Source organism: Chiloscyllium punctatum, chromosome 15, assembly GCF_047496795.1.
Source record: "Chiloscyllium punctatum isolate Juve2018m chromosome 15, sChiPun1.3, whole genome shotgun sequence".
Taxonomy (NCBI): domain Eukaryota; kingdom Metazoa; phylum Chordata; class Chondrichthyes; order Orectolobiformes; family Hemiscylliidae; genus Chiloscyllium; species Chiloscyllium punctatum.
The window spans coordinates 97,441,873-97,458,501 of NC_092753.1; the positions used below are offsets into that span (position 1 = coordinate 97,441,873).

The 16,629-nt window shown below is 45.7% G+C and overlaps 1 protein-coding gene across 8 annotated transcripts in view; it reads left to right on the plus strand.

Moving 5' to 3' along the window:
• Positions 1–12,971, plus strand: part of robo2 (roundabout, axon guidance receptor, homolog 2 (Drosophila)) — a 1,634,458-nt gene extending 1,621,487 nt beyond the window's left edge. For all 8 annotated transcript variants that reach the window (XM_072585780.1, XM_072585785.1, XM_072585784.1 and 5 more), the window contains 3 exons: positions 6,002–6,214; positions 7,875–8,099; positions 11,444–12,971. In XM_072585780.1, coding sequence (XP_072441881.1) covers positions 6,002–6,214; positions 7,875–8,099; positions 11,444–11,445 — 440 coding nt within the window. In that variant the 3' untranslated portion in view covers positions 11,446–12,971. The remainder of the gene's footprint in view (positions 1–6,001; positions 6,215–7,874; positions 8,100–11,443) is intronic.
• Positions 12,972–16,629: the final 3,658 nt, after the last annotated feature.

Below are 16,629 nucleotides of genomic sequence, written 5' to 3' on the forward strand. Positions count from 1 at the left end.
TTGAGGCTGAGATGAGATCAGCCATGATCCTATTCAATGGCAGAGGAGGCTCGAGGGGCTGAATGGTCTCCTCCTGCTCTTAGTTCTGTTCTAATCACAGACCGGGGAGCTTTACAGGAAACAAGCCTGGGCTTAGGGGTTTGGATGCTCGTCATTGCATCTCCCACTCTGACCCCTGTATTTCAACATCTGGATCTGTTCCAATGGACACCGAAGAGAAGTTGAGTAACATCAGCTCATTTCATGTAAACACAGGACAGCTTCCAGGGCTCAATAATGGTCAGCAGTTTCAGAGTTGAACCACTCCATATTAGCTCAGATACCTGAGCTATGGTAGTGGTTAATAATGATTCAGCAATTCCTTTCCGGATGTCCTCTCAATAAACCATTCACTTCTCAGGTGTGAAGTTCCTTCTTAAACTGAAAGTAAAGCTCTCTTAAAATTATCCCCATCATACTTTCCAATGACATAAATAGTACGGGGTTACAGAGTAAAACTCCTTTTTTAAACAGAAAGTCAAGATTGCTCTACAGTGTCCCCAACGAACTCTCCAAGGACAGGGACAGCACGGGGTTAGATACAGAGTAAAGCTCCCTCTACACTGTCCCCATCAAACTCTCCCAGGACAGGGACAGCACGGGGTTAGATACAGAGTAAAGCTCCCTCTACACTGTCCCCATCAAATACTCCCAGGAAAGGGACAGCATGGGGTTGGATACAGAGTGAAGCTCCTTCTATACTGTCTCCATCCCTTGCAGGACTGATATAGCAGGTAGCTCAGCGTTTTACTCTCTGCACCCTCAGTGAGGAGGTTGTGGATATTTATCACATTCCAGAGGAATCGAGTATATGACTGGGACTAGTCATACTGAGGAAGGCCTTCCTTGGTGAAATGTGGTGTTTGAATGAGTCATAAGCCTAGTGTCTGGGCATGCTCTCACTTCGAGATCCTGTGGTAACTATTTTGAAGGATGTCAGGGGAGTACTCAACTCAACAGTTATGATTGTTAATTTGCTCTATTCCTGTTCTGATGTTTAAAATCACACATTCTCTCCTTTCCCTCTGTGTTCCGGTGTCAAGCTGATACTTGTCTGTCAATTAACGTCACAATGATATACTTATCCTTGTCTGTGTAACATTCCATTGTCCCATCCCTCCCTATCTCAGTAAAAAGCACGGTGGTGTTCCCCACACCCTCCTGGGCTAATATTCATCTGTCAGCTGGACTCACTGAAAAGCAACCTGTTTTTTGTCACATTACTGTTTGTGAAAGTCTGCTGCACTTATTTGCTGCTGCAATTCCCACATTACAACAGTCACTCCACTTCAAAAGGACTTCCTTGATTGCAAAGCTGTGGATACCTCCAGAGAAAGACAAGCCTTCTGCCTTTGCTTTAATTGGGGCAGCATGGTGGCTGAGTAGTTAGCACTGCTGCCTCACAGTGCCAGTGACCCGGGTTCGATGCTAGCCTCGGGCGATTGTCTATGTGGAGTTTGCTCATTCTCCCCGTGTCTTTGTGGGTTTCCTTTTTGTGCTCTGGTTGCTTCCCACAACCAGAATTGGCGATGCTAAATTGCCCAGAGTGTTCAAGGATGTGTAGGTTAGGTGCGTTAGTCAGGGACAAATATAGGATGGTAGGGGAATGGGTCTGGGTGGGTTGCTCTTCAGAGGTTTGGTGTGGGCTGAAGGGCCTGTTTCCACACTGTAGGGATTCTATGTAACCCTGTTCAGAATGAGCATTACGGAGATCAGTGGGGATGTGTGAATGGGAAATGGGGGTGGGTGCTAGGAGGTTTTGGGTATCAGTTTTTCTGACAGTGTGTCAGAAACAGCTGATAGAAGTGGGGTTGAGGCAGGCTCAATTGAGGCATTCAATAGGGTATTGGATGATCAGTTGGATGGAAATGGTGGGCAAGGAGAGGGGGACGAAGTATGAGATTGGCGGGAGGTAATGATGCTCAGTTGAAGAACCAGTGCAGGCACAATGGGAGAGCCTGTGATGAAGATGTACTTGACTTGGATCTTGAGCACCCCCACATTAACTGCAATAGAGCTTGACTTCTTGGCCCAGATGTCTCCACTCCCTTCAGATACTGCCGTGAAAGTTCAGCCTAAACTATACAGTGAAGGTGGAGAATCAGGTTGGAGCTCGAGACATCTTGCTCAGCATGGATCTGCAAAAACCGTTCCCTCCGCGACTACCTGGTCAGGTCCACGCCCCCCAAACAACCCACCCTCCCATCCTGGCACTTTCCCCTGCCACCGCAGGAACTGTAAAACCTGCGCCCACACCTCCTCCCTCATCTCTATCCAAAGCCCTAAAGGAGCCTTCCACATCCATCAAAGTTTTACTTGCACATCCACTAATATCATTTATTGTATCCGTTGCTCCCGATGTGGTCTCCTCTACATTGGGGAGACTGGGCGCCTCCTAGCAGAGCATTTTAGGGAACATCTTCGGGACACCCACACCAATCAACCACACCACCCCGTGGCCCAACATTTCAACTCCCCCTCCCACTCTGCTGAGGACATGGAGGTCCTGGGCCTCCTTCACCGCCGCTCCCTCACCACCAGACGCCTGGAGGAAGAACGTCTCATCTTCCGCCTCGGAACACTTCAACCCCAGGGCATCAATGTGGACTTCAACAGTTTCCTCATTTCCCCTTCCCCCACCTCACCCTAGTTCCAAACTTCCAGCTCAGCACTGTCCCCATGACTTGTCCAGACGTGTCCTACCTGCCTATCTCCTTTTCCACCTATCCACTCCACCCTCCCCTCCCTGACCTATCACCTTCATCCCCTCCCCCACTCACCCATTGTACTCTATGCTACTTTCTCCCCACTCCCACCCTCCTCTAGCTTATCTCTCCACGCTTCAGGCTCCCTGCCTTTATTCCTGATGAAGGGCTTTTGCCCAAAACGTCGATTTCAAAGCACCTTGGATGCTGCCTGAACTGCTGTGCTCTTCCAGCACCACTAATCCAGAATCTGGTTTCCAGCATCTGCAGTCATTGTTTTTACCTCATGGATCTGGCTGGGCCAACTCAGTCTTCTAAGTCCAACCCACAAGACAAAATTGTCAGCGTCCAACTAAAGTGTTGGAAACTCCAATCACAAGCTTTCATGTCAAATGAATTGAGTGAATGCCTTTCATTTCTAGCTTCTCTGGCATCCCAGATTTTAATTGCATCCTCCTCAGCCACACCTTCAGTTAGAACATAGAACATAGAACATAGAACAATACAGCATAGAACAGGCCCTTCGGCCCACGATGTTGTGCCGAACTTCTAACCTAGATTAAGCACCCATCCATGTACCTATCCAAATGCCGCTTAAAGGTCGCCAATGATTCTGACTCTACCACTCCCACGGGCAGCGCATTCCATGCCCCCACCACTCTCTGGGTAAAGAACCCACCCCTGACATCTCCCCTATACCTTCCACCCTTCACCTTAAATTTATGTCCCCTTGTAACACTCTGTTGTACCCGGGGAAAAAGTTTCTGACTGTCTACTCTATCTATTCCTCTGATCATCTTATAAACCTCTATCAAGTCACCCCTCATCCTTCGCCGTTCCAACGAGAAAAGGCCGAGAACTCTCAACCTATCCTCGTACGACCTACTCTCCATTCCAGGCAACATCCTGGTAAATCTTCTCTGCACCCTCTCCAAAGCTTCCACATCTTTCCTAAAGTGAGGCGACCAGAACTGCACACAGTACTCCAACTGTGGCCTAACCAAAGTCCTGTACAGCTGCAACATCACTTCACGACTCTTGAATTCAATCCCTCTGCTAATGAACGATAATACTCCATAGGCCTTCTTACAAACTCTATCCACCTGAGTGGCAACCTTCAAAGATCTATGTACATAGACCCCAAGATCCCTCTGTTCCTCCACCTGACTAAGAACCCTACCATTAACCCTGTATTCCGCATTCTTATTTGTTCTTCCAAAATGGACAACCTCACACTTGACAGGGTTGAACTCCATCTGCCACTCCTCAGCCCAGCTCTGCATCCTATCTAAGTCCCTCTGCAGCCGACAACAGCCCTCCTCACTGTCCACAACTCCACCTATCTTCGTATCATCTGCAAATTTACTGACCCACCCTTCGACTCCCTCATCTAAGTCATTAATAAAAATTACAAACAGCAGAGGACCCAGAACTGAACCTTGCGGAACTTCACTTGTAACTGGGCTCCAGGCTCCAGTTCTGCCACATTTTAGAATACTCTCCCTAAATGTCTCCATTTCTCAAACACAGTGTCCACCTCTGAAGGCCCTTGACCAGGTTTTCAGTCACCCATCAGTGAAGTCATCATGTGGTTTGGTATCAAGTTTTGCTGGAGGTTGCTTCACAGTGTAAGGTTACAGGACGGGCCATTTAGCAATGAGATGAGGAGAAATGGTCTTCACCCAGACAGTGGGGAGCCTGTGGAACTCTCTGCTACAGAAAGCATTTGAGGCCAAAATGTTGAATGATTTCAAGAAAGAGTTAGAAATCATTCTTAGGACTAAAGGGATCAAAGGGTATGGAGGAGAAAGCAGGAACAGGGGACTGAGTTGGGTGAGCAGCCATGATCATATTGAATGGTGGAGCAGGCTCGAAGGGCTGAATGGCCTGCTCCTATTTTCTCCATTTCCATGAATCATTTTGGAACAGTTTCCAATGTTACCAGCGCAATGTAAATGTGAGCTTTTGCTGTTGAAATGCAAGTCCTTAAGGGGCGTGACAGGGTCAATGCTGGGAGGATGTTTCCCCTCATGGGGGAGTCTAGGACCAGAGGGCACAGTCTCAGAATAAAGGGACACCAATGCAAGGCTGAGATGGGGAGGAATTTCTTCTCTCAAAGGGTTGTGAGTCTTTGGAACTACTTGTCACAGAGAGCTGTGGGGACAGAGTCCTTGTGGATATTTAAAGTGGAGAGAGAGATTCGTGATCAGTTGGGGATCAATGGGTTATGGAGATTAGATTACTTACAGTGTGGAAACAGGCCCTTCGGCCCAACAAGTCCACACCGACCCGCCGAAGCGCAACCCACCCAGACCCATACCCCTACATTTCACCCCTTCACCTCACACTACGGGCAATTTAGCCTGGCCAATTCGCCCTAACCTGCACATCTTTCGACTGTGGGAGGAAACCGGAGCACCCGGAGGAAACCCACGCAGACATGGGGAGAATGTGCAAACTCCACACAGTCAGTCACCTGAGGCGGGAATTGAACCCAGGTCTCTGGCACTGTGAGGCAACAGAGCTAACAACTGTGCTACCATGCCACCCAAAAGGGCAGGAAAATGGAAATGAGGAATGTCGGATTAGCCATGGTCCCATTGAATGGTGGAGCGGCCAAAGGGCCCCATTTCTTAAGGTCTTAGTCTGAGCTAAAATTCTTCAGAAGCACTACGGGAATATGAGACCTCCCCAAAATGTAAAATATGGAAAATAATTATGTTAGTCTTCAGATTAATACTATGAAAAGACAGCAAGCATTGCACATTTTTGGCCCCTTTTAAGTCTTTCACCTCTCACTTTAAACCTATGCCCTCTAATCTTGGACATCCCTACGCTGGGAAAAAGACCTTGACTATTCACTCTATCCATGCCCCTCATGACTTTATCAACCTCTACACAGTCACTCCTCAACCTCTGATGATCCAGAGGAAACAGCCCCAGCCTATTCAGCCTCTCCCTAGAGCTCAAATCCTTCAACCCTGTCAACATCCTTGTAAATGTTTTCAGAACCCTTTCAAGTTTCACAACATCCTTCCAATAGGAGGGAGACCATATTGAATGTAGTATTCCAAAAGTGGACTAACCAATGTCCTGTTCAACCCCTCCACTGTTGCAATCCTCCCTGGCAAGGGGACAGGTTTATAGGATAACAGTTCTCCACCACTGATGGCCCTCAGCTTGATGAAAGGGAGGCTGGAGTGGCAGAATATCTCAGTCTATCTTTGACTTGCTTCTCTTCCTTTTATTTCCTGAAGACCTGCCTCCTCCACCTGACCCACCGCCGTGTCAAGGTTCAAAGCTGCAATCTGGGCAAATACCCAAAGGGACGGGCATGGCAGATTCTCTAGAGAGACAACAACTGCCCAGCCTAGAGGAGAACATGGAGCATCTGGCCAAAACATCTCTAGACCACGGGTATCAAGAAGATTCACGGAACAAGCTCCCACAGAAGCCAACACTAGGCTCAGGTAGGAGTAGCCAGTGTCCGACCTAATCAGGATATAAGCAGTAGGAGATCATTCAGCCCATCGAGCCTTGTGCCAATCTCTTTCCTGACCCCTCTTCTGAAAACATGATGCCTTTGAAGATTAATGATGTCCACCTCACATGGACACACTAAAAAAAATCTGACTCACTGTACCCTGAACATATTCAATCACCTGAGATCATTAGTACAGGAGCAAATGTAGGCCATTCAGCCTATCATGTCTGCTGCACCATTCACTGAGATTGTGGTTGATCTGATAACCCTACACTCCACTTTCCTGCCTTTTCCCCATTACCCTTGATTCCCTCACTAATTAAAAATCTGTCTATCTCAGCCTTGAATATATTTAATGACCCATAGCCTCTGAGGTAAATGCCCCTCTTGAACGTCTCAGACATGGCATTCCATACCCTAGATAATCACTGAGTGAAAATTGCACATTGCTTCACATCTATGCTAGTCCTTGTTCCTTTTATGAATGAATATAGTTTCTTCCTATCTCCTCTGTCCAGCTCAAATCGTGATTTTAGAAAACTCAGTGTGATCACCTCTCAACCTCATTCTCGCCAAGAAGAACAGTCCCAACTTCTTCAATCTATCTTCATAACAGAAGTTTCTCATTCCTGGAACCATTCTTGTAAATTGCTTCTGCTCTCCCTCCAATGTAGTCACATATTTTCCTAAAATGTGGTGCACACAATACTCCAGCTGAGGGCTGACAGGTGCCTTGTACAAATTTAGCAATTACTTCCTGTTCTTCTACTCTATGTCCCTATTAATTAAGCCATTACTTGATGTCTCTGCCTGTCCTACTGCCTAGATCTGTGCATATGTGTACCCCAGTACCTCTGCTCCTCCACCTCCTCTAATAAGACATTGGTACAGCATGAGGCCATTCAGCCCATCGAGTACTCTCCACCATTCATGGTTTATCAAATGATTCTCAACTCCACTTGCCTGCCTTTTAACAATAACTCATCATTCTGGATGTAGGTTTGCTCACTGAGCAGAAAGGTTCATTTCCAGATATTCATTACCTTACTAGGTAACATCTTCAGTGGACCTCATGCGAAGCAATGCTGAAAATTTCTGCTTTCTATTTACATGTTTGGGTTTCTTTGGGTTGGTGATATCATTTCCTGTGGTGATGTTATTTCCTGTGGTGAAGTCACTTCCTGTTCATTTTCTCAGGAGGTGGTAGATGGGGTCTAACTCGATGTGTTTGTTGATAGAGTTCCGGTTGGAATTCTCGTGCATGTCTTGTTTGGCTTGTTCTAGGATGGATGTATTGTCCCAGTCTAAGTGGTGTCCTTCCTCAACCATATGTGAGGATATTAGTGACAGAGGGTCATGTCTTTTTGTGGCTTATTGGTGTTCATGTATCCTGGTGGCTAGTTTTCTGTCTGTTTGTCCAATGTAGTGTTTGTTACAGTTCTTGCACGGTATTTTGTAAATCACGTTAGTTTTGCTCATTGTCTGTATAGGGTCTTTCAAGTTCATTAGCTGCTGTACCCCTACTGATTAAAAATCTATCTCAGAATCCCCTAATTTATATTTTTTCTCAATGTTCTTCTGTCATATATCACTCTGCACTTCAGTGTAAAACAAAAGTAATAATATACGTTTCTGGTGTTTTCCAGATGAAATACTCATACCATACAGCAAGCCAAGCTTTCCCTCACCAGGTCACCTCAGTGGCCACAGCTCATCTGGAACAGCCTCATCAAAGGGTTCGACAGGCCCCAGGAAAGGTGTGCCCTCACGAGGGGGCCCAACTATTGCAAGTCATCAGCGGAACATCAGTGACCTTCCAGACGTAGGATATATGGGGTCGTGCGGTCAAGGGCAGTTTTTAGGGGATGTATGTAAGTATCTGGGTCACTGAGATGCAGCAAGACTTGCAGAGTTGGGAAAGGGGGAAGCAGTAAACATTGCCAGACCTTTCACAAGTCCCTCATTTAGTGTCAACTTTCAGCAAGTTGTCATGACCTGAGAGTGGGTGCAGAGGTGATTTACCAGAATGAAGAATTTTTTTTTAAATTTCATTCACGCAATGAGGACATCACTGGTTAGAATCCCTGCAGTGTGGAAACAGGCCATTTGGACCAACATGTCCACACTGACCCTCCGAAGAGTAACTCACCCAGACCCATTCCCCTACCCTATTACTCTACTTTTACCCCTGACTATTGCACATAACCTATACATCCCTGAACACTATGAGCAATTTCCCATGGCCAATTCACCTAACCTGCACATCTTTGGATTGTGGGAGGAAACCCACGGGGAGAATGTGCAAACTCCACACAGCGGCAGGAATCGAACCACAGTTAGACCAGCATTTGTTGCCCATCCCTAATTACCCAGAGGGCAGGTAAGAGTCAACCACATTGCTGTGGGTCTGGAGTCACATGTAGACCAGACCAGAAAAGGATGACAGATTTCCTTCCCTAAAGGGAATTCATAAACCAGATGAGTTTTTCCAATAATTGGCAATGGATTCATAGTCACCATTAGATTCTTAATTCCAGATTTTTATTAAATTCAAATTACACCATCTGCTGTTGTGGGATTAATAGCCCAGTGTTAATACCTCCAGGCCATCACCTCCCTATCTCAGTGAATTGGACAGGTCAGAGAAGCTTAGATTGTTCCCCTTAGAGCAGAGAAAGTGCGGGGAGATTTAATCAGGGTTTTCAAATTGTAAAGGATTTTGTTTTTAGCTGGTCAATAAATCTCAGCTGTTCCCTCTTGGGGGAAGGTCACTGAGCATCAAATGCCGATTTAAAGTGCAGACGAAAGCATCAGGAGCAACAGGAGGGGAATTTTAATTTACACTCTAAATCAGTATAACATGGACAGCTAACTGAAAGGCTGGTTGGAGCAGGTGCTAATGGCCTGTACCAACACTCATGTGAATTTCCATGGTGCGATTAGGTTAATAAATAGTCCCAAACCATTCCACAGGAGTGATTGTCAGACACAAATCTCAAACGGAATAATATAAGGAGATACGAGGCTCCAACCTAAAGCTTGTTGAGAGGGGTTAAGTTTTAAGAAGCTTCTGAAAGGAGGAAGGAGATATATCGAGGCGAAAAAGTTTAAGAAGTGAATTCAAGAGCTGAGAGTTCCGTTAAGTTGAGACCCATAACTGTCAGGGACAGAAAGAGGACGTGCTTCAGATTTCCAGCATCCACAGTATTTAGCTTTTATTCGAGTGATGGGAGTAGGGCAACATTGGGTGAATGTGGAGATCACAGACATTTGAAGAGGGTTTAAGGAAGGAAATAACAATCATGACGATATCTTTCCTGAACTTATATGAATAAGGAGTCAGAGGAGGCTATTCCCTCCAGCCTGTTCTGCCTTTCAGAACAGTGGAACAGTTCCAATCATGACTGATCTGACTGTCACGAGCACTCCCTCTGAGTTGTTGTAGCTGCTCAGAGGTTCCAGAGTTCAAAAGTTCTCAGGGTAGGCTGGAATGTGTCATCAAGGCCGCAATCTACATCTCCGCTAATTATTTTTTTCTGCTGCGCAGACCTCCAAGTTATGTGTGTAGCAGTGAATTCTGGATTTCATTCACGCAATGAGGACATCACTGGTTCGAATCCAGTAATAGGGTAGGGGAATGGGTCTGGGCGAGTTACTCTTCGGAGGGTCAGTGTGGACATGTTGGGCCAAAGGGCCTGTTTCCACACTGCAGAGATTGGAGGTCTGTGCAGCAGAAAAAAATAATTAGGGGATATGTAGATTGTGGCCTTGATGACACATTCCAGCCTACCCTGAGAACTTTTGACTCTGGTTAGTCATTTCCAAGTAACACTTGCACCACACAATGATTATACCAGACAATCATCTTCTCCAGCAAGTCAAAATCAAACCTACTCTTGACTTTAAATAGCGTTACCATCACTGAATCCTGCACTATCAATATTCTGGGGTTTACCATTGACATGAAACTCAATGGGACTAGCCAAATAAATACTGTGATTATAAGAGCAGGTCAGAGACTAAGAATACTGCAGCGAGTAACTCACCTCTTGACTCCCCAAAGCCTGTCCATCATCTACAAGGTACAAGTCAGGAGTGTGTCGCAATACTCCCCACTTGCCTGGATGGGTGCAGCTAGGTAAAAACAAGGACTGCAGATGCTAGAAACCAGATTCTAGATTAGAGTGGTGCTGGAGAAGCACAGCAATTCAGGCAGCATCTGAGGAGCAGGAAAATTGATGTCTCGGGCAACAGCCCTTCATCAGGAATAGCCCTTCATCATCTATTCCTGAGTGCAGGTGCAGCTCCAACAGCACTCAAGAAGCTTGACACCATCCAGGACAAAGTAGCCCCTTTGATTGGCACCACATCCACAAACATACACTCCCTCCACCACTCATACACAGTAGCAGCAACGTGTACCATCTACAAGATGCGTTGCCGAAATTCACCATAGATCTTTAGACAGCACCTTCCAAACCCACAACCACTTCCATTTAGAAGGATAAGGGCAGCAGATACACGGGAACACCACCCCTTGCAAGTTCCCCTCCAAGCCGCTCACCATCCTGATTTGGAAATATAGTTCCTTCACTGTTGCCGGGTCAAAAGCTTTGAACTCCTGCCCCGCAGCACAGTGTATCTGTACCCTGCGAACTTCAGCAGTCCAAGCCTGTGGCTCACCACCACCTTCCCAAGGGGCAATTAGGGACAGGCAATGAATGCTGGGTCTGGTAACGATGCCCGCATCTTGTGAATGAATACAAAAGAAATGGGTTGACAAGCTCCTGAGAGAAATCACTCTGAGGTGGACTAACTGTTGCGAGGTGGGAAACATGCCATCCAACCATGCACAGCAAGATCCCACATAGTGGAAGGCAAGAATGGCCAGCTGGTCTGTTTTTTTTTTGGCACTGTTGCTCGAGGGGGAGTCCACGGGGGTGAGGAGAATCACCCCGACAATAAATCTCAGCGGGATGGAGGGTCAGGATAACGGAAAGAGGTTTGTACAGAGAGGAGAATAGAGAAAAGGAATCTAATGTATATTTGAAAAGTGAAAGGGCAGTGCAGGACAAGGGAGCTACCCCAAAGGGCAGTGACACTGATCGATTGTAGGCAACAAGTATATGCTGAAAGATCTGATGTGTTGTGTGCTGCAAGATTTGAACACCTCTCCTGATATTATTTTCTCTCTATTTATTCCTTTTTTCTGCAGAGTGGTGAAGAGCTATGTTTCTGACGTTCTGCAGAGCAAGCCTCACAGACACGATGACACTTAAATGGTGCAATGAACCTCCTCCCTTATTTAATGTATTATGACAAAACCTGTAAATGTGATGTAAAGTCTAAGGTAACACAGCCACACATGTGTCCCCCACATCATTCTTTGGTACATTGCTTCTCATCCCCTTCCAACGCCACCAATTCACCCACAAACACCCCCACCACCCCCACCACCCCCATTCTGGCCCCTTCCATCACTTGCCCCTCTCCCCACCCACCTCCTCAAAAAAATTAGAAACTGGACAGGGAAGAATCTAAACATGAATAGAAATTTAGCCATCATCGCCCGAGAGAGAGAGAAAGCAATTTCTTGTGTAAATAATTTCTGTTGTATTCATATAGAAAAGTTCACCTTGTTTTTTTGATCTTCTCATCCTGTAATTGTCTATTCTTTTTTTTATTATTGGTCTGTTGTACTATATGTGAATTGATCAGGCAGCCATTAAAAAGTGAAAAAAAGACACAAAAAAATGTTTTTTAAGGTTATTACTGTATCACTTTTTTTTTAAGATTCTGTGTTTTGAAGTTTGCACTGATTTTTTTTAGTGATAAGCACAAACTTTAAAAGTCCCAACGTAAATGAAGAAAAGAGGAAGATTAAAAACGATTGAGTTGTTAGGAGAGGGGGATTTTGTTCACTGTATGTCTGGTTTTGTGTGTGTGTGTTTTGTGTGTGTGTGTGTGTGTGTGTGCACATGTATGTGTGTGTGCGCGTATGTTTGTGTGTGTGTGTGCATGCACTTGTATGTGTGTGTGCGCATGTATGTGTGTGTACGCTTGTATGTGTGTGTGCACATGTATGTGTGTGCGTGTATGTTTGTGGGTGTGTGTATGTGTGTGCGCGCGTATGTTTGTGTGTGTGTGTGTGTGTGTGTGCGCGCGCACGCGCGCGTGTGCGTGCGTGTATCGGGGGAAGTAAAAGAATCTTCTAGATGTTCCTGGACCATGACCTCCAGCTGCTAATGCCACAAGAGGTTGTGGACCCTCTCAGCTGAGTGTGTATCAGATGTTATCACCGGAACATTACCTTGGCGAGAGAGCCCAACGCAGTTGGCATCTCAAGGAACATCCACCAAGTCTTCCCCTCGCTCCATGGCCAGAGAAGACTCCTTCCCACTTCCCCCTTCCCTTTGCCCACACGTAGCTATCTCTAACATTTGCCCTTTTTTTAATAGTGCAGAGACTTTCCTAATCTCCCCCACTTTAAACTGTGTAAAGATGTCATGTTAATGCTCTGACAATGTGTGACTGGGGTCCTAAATCACAGCTACTGACTGCAAGGACTTTTGAAAAAGGGTGCTTGATGTCAAATATAGTCTTAAACATTAATCCTTAAACAAGGTCTGGAGCCTTGCTTATGCTGTTACGATTAAACTAAAGTGTGTGTGTCAGTATTACAGAAAGTTGTTCATGGGTCTATAGAATATTGATTAAAGCTTTGATGTTTTTATGCGACTTTATCTGTCTGATCTCTGCCTGTTTATCATATCTGGGACCTGTATTCCCAGTATTTGAGAAATGCATACAGCACCGCACGCGCCAATTTTGAAGATCCCATCCTTTCTGTCTATTTTATCAACAGTTGAAACTACATTCATGTCGCGTGATAATCTTACCAATGTTCCCAGTGAGCCATGAGGGGACAGGAGATTATATTAGATTAGTGTAGATTCCCTACAGTGTGGAAACAGGCCCTTCGGTCCAAGAAGTTCACACTGACCCTCTGAAGAGTAACCCACCCAGACCCATTTCCCTCAGACTAATGCACCAAATACTATGGAGGAGATGTGACCAATAGCTCTGTCATATGTGAGGAGATTACATTCACAAGATTGATTCCCAATTGAAAGGTTTGTCTTGTGAAGAAAGATCGAGCAGTTCAAGCCTATATTGTCAGGAGTTTAGAAGAACAAGTGGAGATCTCATTGAGGTGAAAGGGGATTGACAAAGTAGATCTAGAGAGGGCGTTTCCTCATGTAGAGCGAGAGGTCATAGTTTTAGGATAACGGGAAGCAGATTTAAAACAGAAATGAGGAGGAATTACTTCTCTCAAATGGTGGTGAAACTGTGAAATTCACTCCCCCAGAGTGCAGTGGGTGCTGGGACATTGAGTAAATTTAAGATTGAGATAGACAGATTTTTAATTAGCAATGGGTTGAAGGGTTATGGGGACTGGGCAGGAAAGTGGAGTTGAGGCCTTTATGAGATCAGCCATGATAGTATTAAATGGCAGAGCAGGTTTGAGGGGCTGAATGACCTACTCCTGCTCCTAGTTCCTTTCAGCCTTAAGCCCTTGTCTTCTAAAGTACAACTCAACAGCAGAATGAGAGGCAGAGGGATTTAGGAAGGGAACTTCATAGCTGAGGGTCAGCCACAGACATTGAGTGCAGGACAATTACAACCAGAGGATGCACAGGAGATTGGAGCAGTGCGGAGATTTCGATGTGCAGAAGTATGTGAGAGTGCAGTTGAATGATTGCACAGGTGTACTTGAGGATGAGTTTTTGAGTGGGTGGAATTTACTGCAAGATATTGGGAGACAGTGGACCCTGAGGTGGTAGGGTATGTGGCAGTGACCCTATCAATTACTTTGGTCCTGGTATTAAACCAGGGAAGACAGAGTAGAGGATGGCTCTTCCCTCTGGAGGCCAACTGAGGTCCTTAAGGTTACTGGTGAGGTAGTGGAAGAATCACAGGGATCTGGAGCATAGTAAAAGGCCCTTCAGCCCATCGAATCTGCAACAGTCAAAAACAATCCCAAAACAATTCTAATCCAATTCTCCAGCACTTGACCAATAGCCTTAGAACATGGAACACAGAAAATTATAGGCCCTTCAGCCCTCGATGTTGTGCTGCTCTTTTATCCCACCCTAAGGCCAGACTAACCTACATACCCTTCATTGTACTATCTTCCATGTATCTATTCAAGAGTCGTCTAAATCTCCTTCATGTCTCTGACTCTACAACCACTGCTGGCAGTGCATTCCACCCACCCACCACTCCCAGTGTAAAGAACCTACCTCTGACATCTCCCCTAAACCCTCCTCCAGTTACCTTAAAATTATGCCTGCTCATTATAGACGTTTCCACCCTGGGAAAAAGTCTCTGGCTATCCACTCTATCTATGCCTCTCAACATCTTGCAAACCTCTATAATGTCACCTTTGATCCTTCTTCAATCCAATGACAAAAGCCCGAGCTCCCTCAAACTTTCTTCACAAGACATACTCTCCAGCCCAGGCAGCATCCTGGTAAATCTCCTCTGCACCCTCTCTAAAGCTTCCCATCCTTCCTATAATGAGAGACCAGAACTGAACACAATATTCCAAGTGTGGTCTAACCAGGGCTCTATAGAGCTGCAGCTTAACCTCATAGCTCTTAAGCTCAAGCCTCTGCTAATGAAAGCCGACACACCATACCCCTTCTTAACAACCCTAACAACTTGAGTGGCAACTTTGAGGGATCTACGGACATGGACCCCCAAGATCCCTCTGTTCCTCCAAGCTGCCAAGAATCCTGCCTTTAACCCAGTATTCTGCATTCAAATTCGGCCTTCCATCATGAATCACTTCACACTTTTCCAGGTTGAACTCTATCTGCCACTTCTTAGCCCAGTTCTGCATTCTGTCAATGTCCTGTTGCAAGCTACAACAGCCTTCCACACTATCCACAACTCCACTGACCTTTGTGTCATCGGCAACTTACTAACCCACCCTCCACTTCCTTGTCCAAGTCATTTACAAAAATCACAAAGAGCAGATGCCCCAGAACAGATCGCTGCGGAACATCACTGGTCATCGAACTCCAGGCTGAATACTTTCCATCAACTACCACCCTCTGTCTTCTATGAGCCTGCCAATTCTGTATCAGGACAGACAGATTTCCCTGTATCCCATGCCTCCTTACTTTCTGAATGAGCCTTCCATGGGGAACCTTATCAAACACCTTGCTAAAATCCACGTCCACCACATCCATTGCTCTAACTTCATCAATGTGTTTTGTCACATCCTCAAAGTATTCAATAAGGTTTGTGAGGCATGACCTGCCTCTCACAAAGCCATGCTGACTATCTCTAATCAAACTATCATTGTCCAAGTAATCATAAATCCTGTCTCTCAGAATCCTCTCCAATACTTTGCCTACCACTGACATAAGACTGACTGGTCTGTAATTCCCAGGATTATTCCAATCCCCTTTCTTGAACAAGGGGAATAACATTTGTAATCATCTAATCATCTGGCACTACTTCAGTCGCCAGTGAGAATGCAAAGATCATCACCAAAGGTGCAACAATCTCTTCCCTCAATTCCTTTAGAAATCTAGGGTATATCCCGTCTGGCCCAGGGGATTTATCTATCCTTATACTTTTCAAAATTTTCAGCACATCCTCCTTCCTAACATCAACCTGTTCAAGCATATCACTCTGTTTCACTCTGTCCTCAGAAATGTCAAGGTCCTTCTCAGTAGTGAATACTGAAGCAAAGGACCTCATTAAGGACCTCCCCTACTTCCTCTGACCCCAGGTACAAGTTCCCTCCACTATCCCTGATTGGCCCTCCCTTCACTCTGGCCATCCTCTTGTTCCTCACATATGTGTAGAATGCCTTAGGGTTTTCCTTAAAGCTACCTGCTAAAGCTCTTTTTCAATCCCCCTTCTAGCTCTCTGAAATCCATTGTTCAGTTCCTTCCTGGGTACCTTGTAACCCTCCAGAACCCTGACTGATCCTTGCCTCCTCAACCCATAAGTCAGCTTCCTGCTTCCTCTTGACTAACCTTGTGTGCCTTGGCATTGCAAGTGACACATCCACACATGTCTTCAATGTTCTGAGGGTTTCTTACTCCCACCCTTCCAGGCAGTGAGCCCCAGACTCCCACTCAATCTCCACCCCTTATCGAAATCTATGCATTCTGGTTATTGATCCCTACACCAAGGGCAAACGTTTTTTCTGTCTATGCCCCTCATACTTCTATACATCTCAATCATACCACCCCTCGGTGAACCAGATGCATTTTGGTGACAATCAACAATGGTTACATTGTCACCATTGGGCCATAAGGAATAGGAGCAGAAATAGGCCATTCAGCCCATCGAGTCTGCTTCCCCATTCAATCAGGGCTG